Source organism: Podarcis liolepis (genome assembly GCF_965112155.1).
Source record: "Podarcis liolepis genome assembly, chromosome: 5".
Classification (NCBI taxonomy): Eukaryota; Metazoa; Chordata; class Lepidosauria; order Squamata; family Lacertidae; genus Podarcis; species Podarcis liolepis.
Genome location: NC_139556.1, coordinates 41114135 through 41128201, shown reverse-complemented (window position 1 = coordinate 41128201; position 14067 = coordinate 41114135). Strand labels below are relative to the sequence as shown.

Sequence of the window (14067 nt, the reverse complement as noted above, 5' to 3'; positions counted from 1 at the left end):
TGGTAGTACAGATCATAAAAGCAGGACAAGAGAGAGCGTGGCTAGACAGTGGGAGCAGAGAGGCAACATTTTTGCTCTTGAGGGCTGTATTCCTTCAAGGGTACCCTATCAGAGGGTCATGACAACTATGGGTAGGGTCGGGGCTAAGAATGGACAGGGCCACAATCTTTTCTCTCTCATTTCTCTACCACCCTTTACTAAAGACATATAATTCTCCTACACCAGGCCTCCTCTACAGGGGTATTCTGATTGTGACACCAACTCCTAGAGGCCTCTATGTTATTATCCCAAGCTATGCACTGAAATATAACAGCAAATATGAAGGCTCGATCAACATTTGCTTTTGTTGTTGGCATCTGTCTGTATTGAGAGACAATGGAGTGTGCCCCCAGGGGTGAAGTGAAACCACTGGAGAATCACAGTGCCTGCTGTGGCTGCAGAGACCAGTAATTCGTTACTGCTGTCTCCCATGTTGTTTCTGCTGCGTTACCGCCACTGAAGTGACCTCTCTGGGGCGCAAGCCTGGACAGTATTACAGAGGACCTGGGCTGCACATATGACGAGACCCCCACTCTCAGCCTCTCTGATGTGGTCCAAAGGAAAGCGGAGCAATACGTTTGGCACCAGCTTGGCTGCAGAGTTGCCGGAAGGAGGCATATAAGATGCCATCCAACCGTCTTAGTTCCTGGCATCTCCCAGATCACTGGATGGAAGAACATTTGCTTTAAAGTGCATCAGTATATACTAATGACTGGTCTATAGCATTCCAGATGGCAGCCCACAGCAAAGTCATTTTATAAGGCCCATGTGGCATGTTTATAAAAGCATTATTGTAAAAGATAATCCATCAATTGCAATGCAGCTTTTCTGTTTTATTGTTACGCTTTTAAGTTGAGAGGCCCCTTTTTAGCCTCTGTTCCTAGACTCGCTTATCCCCAATGATGCCACATCAAAAAGCATCATAGGCCTGACTTACCCCATTTGTTTTCAACTGCCTTTAAGAGGATGTGACAATGTTAAACTTTCAGCTGAGGAAAAGCAATGCTTCCAAACTACTGAACTGATGGGAGGGGTAGGCTTATTCATTGTTTACAAGTTAAATGCTGCAGAATTCTTTCTCAAGAAAACAGCTGAAAGAAAGTCAGCACTGTGACCTTAGTGGCTTTCTTTTTGATGCGTTTTGGGCTTTGAAGTTGTTGCACGAAAGCAGGAAAGGAGTGAATACAGAGACAGGCTTGCTGTCACAAGTATAAAAGCATGCTTTCCATTTGCATAGCAATCAAAGATGCTTTTCAGAAAAGGCAGGGAGAGTATAGGTCTTTTTGTCTTTTTTCACATTTTGATATTTGTTGACAGCTAGTTCCTTCAGCCCTGATGGTAGGGAAAGGGCTTAAGAGGACTGAAACAGGGTTGCAATCAGCTGAAAGAATGGGCAGCGAGGCAGCAGGTTCATGCTTTACAAACCATGGAAATTCCCAGGAGAATAATTGATTTCAACTTTCCCAATTGACAGATCACTATGTTATCACATATTCTGCCTTACTGGCCTTGGCTTGGATATTTCATTCTCAACTCAAATCTTCATTCATGCATCTCTAAGTCTGTGCTGAAAGTGCTGAAAGCACATTCTTTCTACAATGGTTGTTGGCACCCACCTGTCTCTGCTTTGAGAATTACAGTCAGTTTAAAATGAGGTCTATACAGGACTGCCCCTATAATGTGGCATGGAGAAGCAGCCGCCTCGGGTGGTAGAAGTTGCTGATACAACACATATTTACACAAAAATTTACCATGCTAAAATTTATGTGTGTACACTACATGGAAAAAGGAAAAATACATCGAAAAATAGAGAAAAAGAAAAAAGAAAATAAAGACTAAAGATAAGAAAGATAAAATAAACTTCCGATTGTTCTCAAAAAAACTGGATCTCATTTGTTATTTTTTACACAGTATCATGTTATTGTTTCCTTAATTTCCTTCAGAGAAAAATTCTTTAGTTTATTATCTATACATTACAAAAATCATTCAAGGTCTTCCATGAGATTTTTGCTATCATAGTAGTTTTTCAAATATTCTTTAAATACTATCCATTCTTTATTCACCCTCTACATTGAGTACCCTCTAACTCTCCCCATCATTATTGCCACTTGGATGTATTCTGTCATTTTTACCTGCCATTCTGACTTTGTAGGTGTAATTTAACTCTTCAAATTCATTGCAACCAGAATCCTGGCTGCAGATGTTGTGTACATAAAGAGTGGCCTTACTTCTTTCTTGATTTTAGTTGACATTATCCCTAATAAGAAGGCCTCTGGTGTTTTTGCGAATGGGAATTTGAGTATCTTCTTTAATTCATTATATACAATGTCCCAGAACTCTCTGATTTCTTCACATTCCCACCACATAACCGATGCTACATTCCTGTGGCCAGTCCACCTGCCCTGTTGCCTCTGCCACTGTTGGAGAAGCAGCACCAGAAATTCCTTAGGCTAAAACAGAAAGAGCCCAACTCAAATAAATAGGGGATCTCTGAAATTAGAGAAAAACTTTAGCACACAGTAGGACCTTTGAAAGGTACTTGGTGTTCAGCCTTGTAATACTGAAATGGCGAGCACTTAACAGACAGAGCAGTTGGGAAATCTATTGAGAATCATTGAGATGGTGGAAGGTTCAGGTGAGTTCAAAGAGGAAGTAATGATTTGAGTAATGACAATCCTGATAAGAAAATATATAGCAGCCCCAAGCAACTTACTGAGAAGTTGTAAAGTGGGCCTGAGGGCTAAATTAGCAGAGAGAGCAGATCCATTACAGACTCAAATCAGGGAATGTGATGATAAAATCAGAGACCCAGAGCTAAAGTGGCAGATTCAGCTCCTGAGACGAGTTTTCAGTTTCAGAGAGATGCACTAAGTCTCAGCAGAGACCAACAGAATGGGGCAGCTTGACTCTAACAAAAAGCACGGCAACTTTCACTTCAAAGGGGATATCCAGAGGGAAGAGAGAACGAAGAATTACAGTAGTGATATTCATTCTCTCCTGGTTAGGAGAGATAATAGATATAGAGGAGATCCCACCCTTGGCTATTCATAATGCAATGCAAACAGAATAGCTAGCAGAAAGGAGTCTCATCTTGGTAAGCCATCCAAGAAATACAGGAGTAAAATTTATGAGCACTCTGCTGAGAAATGCAGTGTTACAAAAGGCAAGAAGAATATAAAAAATTCTGAAGCTACTGTCCTTGAGAAATTTCCTTTAGCCACTCTCCAAAAGTGACATGCATTTAAAATGGTGACTGTGGATCAAATTATAGGCCTGCAGCTATGCATGTGCTTTTTCTCTTAAACTCAAACATAAGTGCAAAAGGGCAAATCTGGATGAGGCTCACACAGGGAGGGGAGGTTTAATTATGTCCTCCCTCCCCAGCTGCAGCTGCCTCCACAGCAAAACAAAACAAAACTTTCTCCTAGTACAGTGGTACCTAGGGTTAAGAACTTAGTTTGTTCTGGAGGTCTGTTCTTAACCTGAAACTGTTCTTAACCTGAAGCACCACTCTAGCTAATGGGGCCTCCTACTGCTGTCGCTGCGCCACCACCACGCGATTTCTGTTCTCATCCTGAAGCAAAGTTCTTAACGCGAGGTAATATTTCTGGGTTAGCGGAGTCTGTAACCTGAAGCGTATGTAACCTGAAGTGTATGTAACCCGAGGTACCACTGTATCTGATAGTTACATCAGTTATTATTATTTATTATTTATTGAATTTGTATACCACCCTTCATCTGAAGATCACAGGGCAGCTCACAACATAAAAATACAAAATGAGAACACAAAATACATAATAAAACAAAAAAACCAATAACCTCCCCTTCCCAGCAACACATTTAAAAGGCATTTTTTAAAAAAAAAAATCTGGACAATTTAGAAGTATGCTATTTTGTATTGTTGTCTAACAATGACTGTTTTGTTTTGTTTTTATTGCATTAAGGTACACTTATATTGAATTCATGGTATTATGAAACTCATAGAAACTCATAATCCAGACACTGACCAAATTCTGATTTGTCTTCAGCCAAATTTGTCTTTGTTTTGCTGCATCATGGGCCATTTCAGACCATCCCCTCTGTTTATCCCACCTCCCTCTGATGCCACTATTGCTCAATTCCTACATTGCCTTTTATTTTCAATAACTCATCCTTTTTCTTTTAATAAAAATGCATGTAACTGATATAGACCATAAGGCTTATAAGCCATATCATTGCTCCCCATTCAGTGACCTGAGGCATTTTAGTGATGTCACTGCAACCTGAGTCAGAGGTATAATGTTGTACAACTGGATTTTACTTAGAAAATAAACTTCAGAGAAAGAATGTAGTCATGTATCAACCCAGAGATTCTGCTGGTCATTCTGGCAAGCAAATGAGCAATTAAGTATCTCTGGTCAAGAAACAGCAAGATGAGCAGAATGCAATTAGTACCCTTTTCTGTTTAGCACCCCTCACAAATTAGCACAAGCCAATAAGTGTGATTGAAAATAACTTCTGGGGTGTTGATCGGAGCAGATAAAGTATTCAACATCTACCTACATTCATCAAGTTGAGAGTGCTGAACACAGTGATCTTACGACAATTTGTCCTACCTGCTTTTTCCAAAAGTCAATCACTAGGTGTAACAATTCATCCTCCTGACTTGATCCTGGAACTGTGATCAAAAAGTCTACATCATGTCCAGCTTTCTTGCCCCTGTCAATAACAAACAAGCAAAGCAGAATAAAACTCAGAGGTGCTCTGTCTTTGGGAGGAAAAAAACACCCATATAACTTTTTGCTGAGATCCAAGTCCAACTTTCAAAGACTCCCCCCACCCAGGCCTTATGAAAACAGCTTGCAGGATAAAATGATAGCAATGTTTCTTAAAACATAATCAAATTGAAATCTCCTATTTCTTTTACAAGGACTGTCACTGTTCTTTGTTAAGCAATAATTTAAAGGGCTTGATGTATTTCATCTCTTATTCAAACTAGATAATACAGATCTTTTGGGGCAAGGTGTGATGTTGCTTCTTTTTCTGTTAATCCTGAAAAAGAAGGCATTAGTCTTCTGTAAAGGAAATAATAATTGAGATACAGATACAGATCTAGACGTGTTTTATTAATCCAAGGCAGTAACTTCTGATAAGCCTGGCAGTCCTGTCACCATCTAACGTTCTGGTTTAAATGTTGATGGACATTTTAATTACAAAAAAAGTGTCTAGTTGCAGGTAATTTTATTCTCTTTCTTTTCTGCTCACAATTCAGGTATTTCTTTCCTTTTACAATATAGGAGTAATGAAGGTCTTTTGTGTTTCAGTATTAATAATAGCCTTAGTGGAGTGCCTCAAATTCTAAGCACATTTATTTATATACCTGTCTGTAGCCAAGTACAGATCTCACCGGCTATTGCCATGGAAGAACAAAGATGAAGCACAAACACGTCTGCAGAGTGTTACTGAGAAGCTCGGCCTCACTGTCATTTTAAGTATGCCCCCTAACACCTTGGCCCCAGAGAATCCCCATGCTACCTGCAATTGGTACATCACGCAGAGGCTCAAGACCACCAAGGGCAATGTTGTAGTTTGACCCTGAATGATTAATAGTTATTCATACCAGGAAGAGCCCTCCAGAAAATGCAGATATATTTCTATTCTTCCTGACCTCTAACTAATCAAGTCATAACAGACCAGGCGCGAAGTAGTTTGACATATTTACAGGCCTGGTTAAGGAAATTCCATGCTTGGTTTGGCACTGCCGCCATTAGTAAGCCACATTGCCACCCATAAGCAGTGCTTTTTTTCTTTAAAAAAATGTTTAGGGGTACTCTCATTTTCCTACTACCTAAATACATCACAGTACATATGAAATACTTTCTACTCTTGAAATGCACTATATAAATGCTAAGTATTTTTATTAGTTATGTGATGGCTTCCAGAGTGAAGGCTTCATTGTTATGTATAAAGTCATTTTCTTAAGGCAGCATTGTGAAAGTATCACATGAAAAAGGAAGCTGAAGTAATTATCTCTTCGATGTAGTTTAAAGAATAGACGCTCACCATATTTAGCTGGAATTTGAAGGAGTGCTATTTCTCCCCCTAGCATATTAGAAAAAGTTCGCTAATGGAAGGACTCAAACACTCTTTTTGTTAAGGATGACAATCTGTCAAAACCTCGCAAACTATTCAGTAATTTTCATGCTCATATAGAGTTCAAGTGCTTACAGGGGGAAACAATGGACTTCAATTTCTATTCTTGCCTCCAGGTAAACTATCAGTTTGTTGTAAGCCCCCAACCCTTTGAACTGTAAGAAAAAGAACTAACAACAACAAAAAGTCACAGGCCTGCAAGATTAAATGCTTACATTAACCAGATATGTGACAAGAAAACATAAACAGAATGTGAAATGCAGTATCTGCAGAGTAAATTCAAGATGCTTTGGAAAGTTCCAGTCTTTAATTTGTCCCCTTATGGCACTGAGACATTTCAGTCCCTCAGAAACAGTTAGATGTTTTAGAATTGTAATTTTTAACCATTCCTTTTAATAACTAAAGATGTTGTTATGGAGGGTTATGCACGCCAGGTTCAATTTTGACTAGAAAGCGATCACTGCCCTTGCTAGGAGAAACAAGAAAAGATGCACAAATACATATTTTGCACCTCCAAAATATTTTGGCAATTTTATATTCCTGTTATTCAATATGATATACAATATATCCTACTTCGAATTGCTTATAGATTTCAGTTGGAAATGATATTTAGGGTGGATATGCTAGCATGATGGTTAGAATTTGTGTGCTATTAAAGATGTTTCACCCTACAAGCAGCATTTCAGATGCATCCAAAGCTATTCATGAACTTTCCTGAATCACATCCTTCAATATCAAAACATTTTATGAGTTTTGTGATCTGAAAGCACTAAACTATGAAAATAAGACGTCACAAAGTATTTCATTACTACAGTGGAACCTCGGGTTACGTACTGTCCTCCTTTTACGAATGCTTCGGGTAACGAGCTCCGCTAACCCAGAAGTAGATGCCCCTTGTTGCAAACTTTGCCACGGGATGCGAGCAGCCGTCAAGCGCGGGCAGCGCAGCAGCAGGAGGAGGCCCCATTAGTGAAAGCGCGCCTCATGTTAAGAACAGTTTTGGCTTAAGAAAGGACCTCTGGAAGGAATTAAGTTCATAACAGGAGGTGCCACTGTACTGCAGATGTACAATATGCTCTTCATTTTCCTCAACCATACTAAAAAGCATGATGCTCTACATTGCTCCTAAAATAGTCTGGTTTAGTTACACTATACTCCATTTGAGGATTTATATTTAGGCTGCAGCCTTATATATGATTACCCCGGGCTGGATTAACTATTAAGCAAAATAAGCATGCACTTAGGGCATGAAGGTAAGGAGGGCACCAAAGAAATTTATAATCGCCGGATTTACCATGGACCATATGGTGCAGCTGAACCAGGTTCCATAAAAAGGCTCCCACAATATGTGTGTCATAGGTTCAGTGCAAGGGAAGATTTTTTTAATGTTTTGTTGTGTTTTTATATGTGTTGGAAGCCACCCAGAGTGTCTGGGGCAACCCAGTCAGATGGGGGGGAGTACCTAAATCATCATCATCATCTGCAAAGGTTACAGAGAAGGACATGAGAGCCTATCACAGCATTTAGGACCAAACTACTTGTGACACAAATAATATCGTTTGTCCTTGAATGTAGGCCTTTTTCTTCCACAAATTGCCAGTGGTTGACTGGGGTTGTGTCCAACTGGAACCTTGGTACAGTGCGGTAGAGGACTTTAGCACTCCCTGTTCCCACATTCTCATTCTGGGTTGGACGTTCTTTGCCAGGAGTTTTCACGGAAAAAAGCTCCTGCTTTCTCCATCCTTCATCCAACCAAGCAACAGGCGTGATCACAGGTTGAGGACACCTGAGGAGGGTGTGGAGAAGAGGCAGTGGGCAGTGTGGCCTGGGGGAGAGAGACAGTGGTCTAGAGCAGGCTTCCTCAACCTTAGCCCTCCAGATGTTTTGGCCTACAACTCCCATGATCCCTAGATAGCAGGACCAGTGGTCAGGGAAGATGGGAATTGTAGTCTCAAAACATCTGGAGGGCTGAGGTTGAGGAAGCCTGCTCTAGAGCAAGGCAAAAGAGGCCAAGCAGAGAGGCCTGAATGGCTGCTTTCAGTCCCTGACCTGACGGACACCCCTCCCCTGTTCTTGAGCTTCTGGAATCATAGTTCATAGATTACTGATGATGAATAACATTTTGAGCAAAGAGGATGATGAAATAAGTGTTAGATATAAGCAACGTTGCATGCCTCCAGTCAGTTGAGAGCAGGGTCCAGACTAACAGATAGAGGAAAATACATGTTGTGATTTCCTACTCAACCCACAAGCTTTGTCCCTCAGCCCCACTTTCTCCTGCAGGAGGCAGCAATGAAACTAGCTCTCACCTTGTAGGTTTGAAATCCTTGTAAATTTGAAGAAACTGGAAGTAAATAATCTCTCCCCCCCACCCCCATTACTAACAGGCCCTCAGTGTGTTTTATTTATTCTTTTGAAGGAATTCTAGTAGCAATGTGTGAATGAGGCAGAACAAGTGGTGGAGGGACTGTGTAGAGCCAGCTTTCAAGCTGTTAACACTGCTATAAACTATAAGTCACCCATTTTATTTTATTTTTTTAAAAAAAACCTAAGAATGAGAGCAGTAGCTGGAGTCACATGCCCATTTCACAAATTCAAACTGCATTAGCAGTGCTAATAGATAGCTTTACCTCAATCATTTCAAAGCCTATTGAGTAGATGGGTGAGGGAGAATCAACTGAAAAATAGCCTTCAGAAAATGATAGCTATTAGGCAGCTGAAATAATTTAGGGTTATGATGGGTGCTTTTTTAAAAAATAAGTAAGTTATTTATTCCACAAAGGAGCCAATAATCAGCCAGGAGAATCCCAGACCTCAAACAGCTGAGTTACTCAGAATGTCATGTGTAGAGTTTGTACAAAGCCTCACATGCAAACACCAGCCAAGTTTGGATCTACTTTCTTGAATTTTAAAGAAATATTATATTAGAAGAGACAGTGATAAGTGAAGAGGTTGCAATCAGACATGTGGAAATTTGGAAGAACTTTCACAAGTTTGGAGGGCATTGATTGCTTGTTATTCGTACTGGTTATTTAAAGAGTTGGGTTTATTTCCCACCCACCCTCCAACTTACAAGCTAATTTACTAGCTGGTTCAACCTATAAAATGAGTTCTACCGCTAGCAACTGCCGGAGTTAACTTGACAGTCTCCCCCCGCCACCTGGTGGGTTGTCTCATGCTGCGGTGAGTGAGATGGTCTCTTTCATCTTGATCTCTTGGAAGAAAAATAATATACATGGCTGTATGGAATAGACAGGGCTGTCTACAGCCACATGAGCCTGCCAACATGCTGATATCATCTGCCAAGGCCATTTTCAGTTTTGGCACCCTGCTTATGGAATCCTCGCCCCCATGGAGACTCACCTGATGCCCCCACTCAAGTCTTTTCAGTGCCTGGTAAAGGATTTTATTATCCCAGGCTTTTAAAACACATTTTTTAAAACTTACTTTATTTCCACTGCTTTTCTATTTTTCACTATTCTGATGTTTTCTTGTTTCAATGTGTTGGGTGTTTATTTCACAATCACCTGCATGCCAGCCTGGGTGTGATAACATGAAGGGTGGAATATAAATATCCTAATCAATTTTTAACATTATTTAAATTGACCTTTTCAAAGCTTATTTTCATTATTTTAGCATTATTTCCTCTGAAACTCTTTCCAACTAAAAACTGAGCAAGTTACTGAAGTCCATTTTTTTAAAAAAAATCCAATAACCTTTCAAAGTGTATCTTTTTTCTTTATAACTAGAACGTATTTAACCTTATTGTATTTTGCATTTTGTAACCTTTTGGGCTACAAGCCTGTATCTGCTTACCTAGGAGTAAGCCTCGTTGTCTTTTAATATCTAAATCGTACTCAGAGTAGATCCACTGAAATCAATGAGCTGTACCCAACATTCTCTGCCTGCTAGCATTCTCTTGCACTAGCAAACAGGTAAGTTACAATGTTGTGCAAAAAAGGATTCAAATGCAACAGTTGCACAAGCAGGAACTCTTTGTGCAATCTATTGCGCAACAAAGTTACTAGCAACTTCCTTGTGTGCTTTTCTTGTGCAACAATGTCTGGCAAAAATTTCGCCAGTGGAACAAGTGTACCATTAAGTGACTTTAACTTAGCACCACACTGGATACAACCCAATGGACACGACTCATTTAGTTTGATGCAACACAGTGAAGCTTATTTCTGAGCAGCGGTGCATAATTCACCGTTAGTAGCTTTTTCTAGAAAAATGAAAATTCCAAGATTCCCCACTCCCCTTTTCCATTAGGAAAGAACAGGCATTGACTCTTGAAAGGGAAATCTGAAGAAGGCCACACCAGACTTCCTATTCCAACAGGAAGTAGATGAATGGCCAGATTAAGCGTGGGTGTTTCTGGTCACATGTACATTCAAGACAGCTTTTCAAAATAGCATTTGGATTCATGCTGTCAGTGAAATAGCTGTTCACATACTTTTAGAGTAGGAAAATAAAGGTTCCCTAAACTGCAAAACCAAACAAATCAGCAGTGTCAGTCCAAACAACAGTGGAGAAAAACACAGGAGAGAACAAAATGCAAAAAGTTGCCATTCTTCCTCCCCAGGTTTATCTTCCATTGTACACTTTCTGTTTGTTAATGAACGGGGAAGCAAAAGGAGAGAAAGAATTGTGTTGAGATGAAATCCCAGGCATTTGATCATATAAGCTCTGTGCTGAGCTCACCTGAGCACTTGCTGCATGATCTTTATTCCTTCATCTGCCAACTGGGGACAAAGATGCAAGATTGATGACAAAGCCGGAGGCAAGATTTCATTTTATAATTCATCATGATATATGGTCAGAAGCTACAGAGAGTCATGAGAATATGGTGTACCAAAACACAGGATGACAAGACATCACAAAGGCTGTGTCTAAAATAATTCATTATAGACTCAAACCTGCATTCTTTATACAAGGGGATGGGAAACCTCTTTGAGGTAGGCTTGGGACTATCACAGAAGAGACATGCCATTCAGAGTTTTATATGCCTACAACATGGAGAGGTATGGAGCAGTGGCTCTTATAGTACATAATACTGTAGCTGAAACAACATGTCAGCTTTGAACAAGCTGCTGCCATCTGATTAGATATGTCCCATGAATGTAGAAGGCCATTCCAGAAAATAAGGCTGTCCTGATACTTCGGCACCATTAAATCCCACTTATCTCCCAGGACTCTCTTAGCATTGCATATCCTTCCACCCAGTCTTCTGTTTAGAGTTCTGATACTGAAGTAGATTTCCTACAGTTTCAGTGTTGTGCCTGTACCAAAGAAAAAGGAAAGAACCCTTCCAGGTGGAGAATGCTATTTAGGCCTAAACTTCTGTTTATTTCAGTGGAGTCAAATATTTTATTGGCAATGGCAGGCGCCTCTTAATTCATCGTTGATGGCTCTTTCGTTGTATTCCTTTGACAAATGATAATTTTATTGTTTAAGACCCTACTGGCCTCAACACTTGCACATACTTTTGTAAACCCAGAAATCTTTAATAAAAAATATCTTTAAAAAACAACAACACTGCAGGTGGGCAACTTGGAATTCCCATCACTTGGATGCTCTAGAGAAACCTCTTTCTCTCTGTTTGTGGAATGCTCGCTCCAGGGAGGTTCACCCAGTGCCTTCATTATATATTTTTAGGCGCCAGGTGAAAATGTTCCTCTTCAACCAAGCCTTGGGCTGGTTAATATTCTATCTACAGCCCTTTAAATGTGTCTGTGGGGGTTGCTTTTGTTTTAATTTTTCACTTGTATTTTATTCTCTGAAGCGCCATGAAATCTTGTGATGAAGAGCACTATACAGTGGTACCTTTAGTTACGAACTTAATTCGTTAATTCTTAATGGAGGTCCATTGTTAATCTGAAACTGTTCTTAACTAGAGGCGCGCTTTCGCTAATGGGGCCTCTTGCTGCCACTGTGCTGCCGGCACATGATTTCCGTTCTCATCCTGGGGCAAAGTTCTCAACTCGAGGTAACTCTTCCAAGTTAGCGGAGTTTGTAACCTGAAGTGTTTGTAACCTGAGGCATTTGTAATTTGAGGTACCACTGTATTAGATAGATAGATAGATAGATAGATAGATGATAGATAGATAGATAGATAGATAGATAGATAGATAGATAGATAGATAGATAGATAGATAGTGATAGATGATAGATAGATAGATAGATAGATAGATAGATAGATAGATAGATAGATAGATAGATAGTCTCAGGGGACAAATTTAGAAGCAAACCTGAATAAGATTGTGCTGCAAATCACTATATCTATCTATCTACCTTTAGGCTCACACACTTTTTCTATACAAGTGACCAGCACCAGCTCATCTGAGTGTGGGCACTAATGACTTCACTAATAAAACTGAAATGTTATTTTAATGCTCCACGGGTGCCAAAATGACTGAAAGTGGCTCTATTTGATGATTAAATTTGGTCATAATTTCTACTTCTACTTAAAAGCTGTTCTCTTCAGAGTCAAAAGCAGCTATTTTCTTCCACTCAGCACTGACAAATTAAAACGTTAACACCTGAACAAACAAATATATTATCATGTACATTAGCCGCTTTTGCATTCTGTGGTAGGAGACAATAATGTACCATCAAAAACCAATTTTGCATTAAAAAAAGAATTCTAGAATTAGTTTTAAAATACCCACCTCCTATGTTATTTCCCTCTCAGCAAAAACTAAGTGTAAATAATTTGTTTTTTATTAATACCACCTTAGCAATAAGTAAAGCTTGTGGTCTGTGACAATGACATCAGCTCTCTAAACCTCCTGCACTAACATTACACTGGATTCACCCTCTAGCAGTCATATTTTATTTATTTATTTTCTTACATTTATATTCCGCTGTGGAATACAAGGCAGCACACGTGTGAGTACTATATGGTATTTATTAACAATACCACATATAAATGGCAAGTATGCCACCTTGGCTTCCACAGTGGAATACAAATGTTGGGAAATTAAAAAAAAGGAAATACTAAAGCTGGAGGGTAAGACCCAACGTAAAGGTAGTGCAATCGGTTTGGGGCATTGACATTCTTGCATAAATGGGAGCAGGCAAGCTTCACAGTCACTGAATATAATCGTTGCAGCTGTCGCACTAGGAGCTGCACAACACTTTTTGCAAGGGTTAATACGCCCATTGGATTTGGCTGTTATGTTAAGCTAAGAATGAGATTTTCACTAGTAGACTGGCTGTTGCACAAGTGGGGATGCCACAGCTGGGTATCACCCTGAGCTTTTTTATAAATCAAATGGTCAAAAGCTGAAGAAAGTCATCACATTTATTTCAACATGCAAAATTATAAAGGATTCTTCGGCAGCCATTTTATCTGGAACTAAGCTGATTGTAGACTGAAAGGTGCATACTTTAAGCATATAAATGTTACGCTCTTTAATTATGGCCTAATGCTGGAGGCTGCTCCTGTTTGGGCTTTGGTTCAAGTTGAAGTTTTAATACTAAAGCTCCAGTCTACTACTAAATTATCCAGACTGGATAATTCCTAATTCTCCTGGAGTCTCTCCAGTACTTTACCATCCAAAACCAGCACCGTGCTTAAGCTTTGACTTGCTAGTCTCAGGTTCATGTAAATAAAACAACTGTACCTGGAAGCTATCCACAGAATTTCAATCTTTTAAAGCTTATGAAATGAAACATACCAATCTGTCACTGTTTTATAGGAAGTCATAAAATACATGGCTCGAGTTTTCCTTTTGCTGTCTTGGCAGATCTTGTAAATTGCATTCCTTTCCAATCAAGCATTTCAAATGACATCATGGCAACTTCCTGCATGCATAAATTTTTGTGAGTGCCAATCAATGCTGAAGGGATGTGGGGGGGCAGAAACCTTCTACTTGTTTAAATAAATAAATAAAA

The 14067-nt window shown here is 39.6% G+C and overlaps 1 protein-coding gene across 1 annotated transcript in view; it reads right to left on the bottom strand.

Annotated features, from left to right (window-relative positions):
- Positions 1-14067, bottom strand: part of DNTT (DNA nucleotidylexotransferase) — a gene marked incomplete at its 5' end in the record, with an annotated part of 92703 nt that overhangs the window by 23224 nt on the left and 55412 nt on the right. The window contains one exon of the mRNA XM_083505333.1: positions 4635-4737. Coding sequence (XP_083361459.1) covers positions 4635-4737 — 103 coding nt within the window. The remainder of the gene's footprint in view (positions 1-4634; positions 4738-14067) is intronic.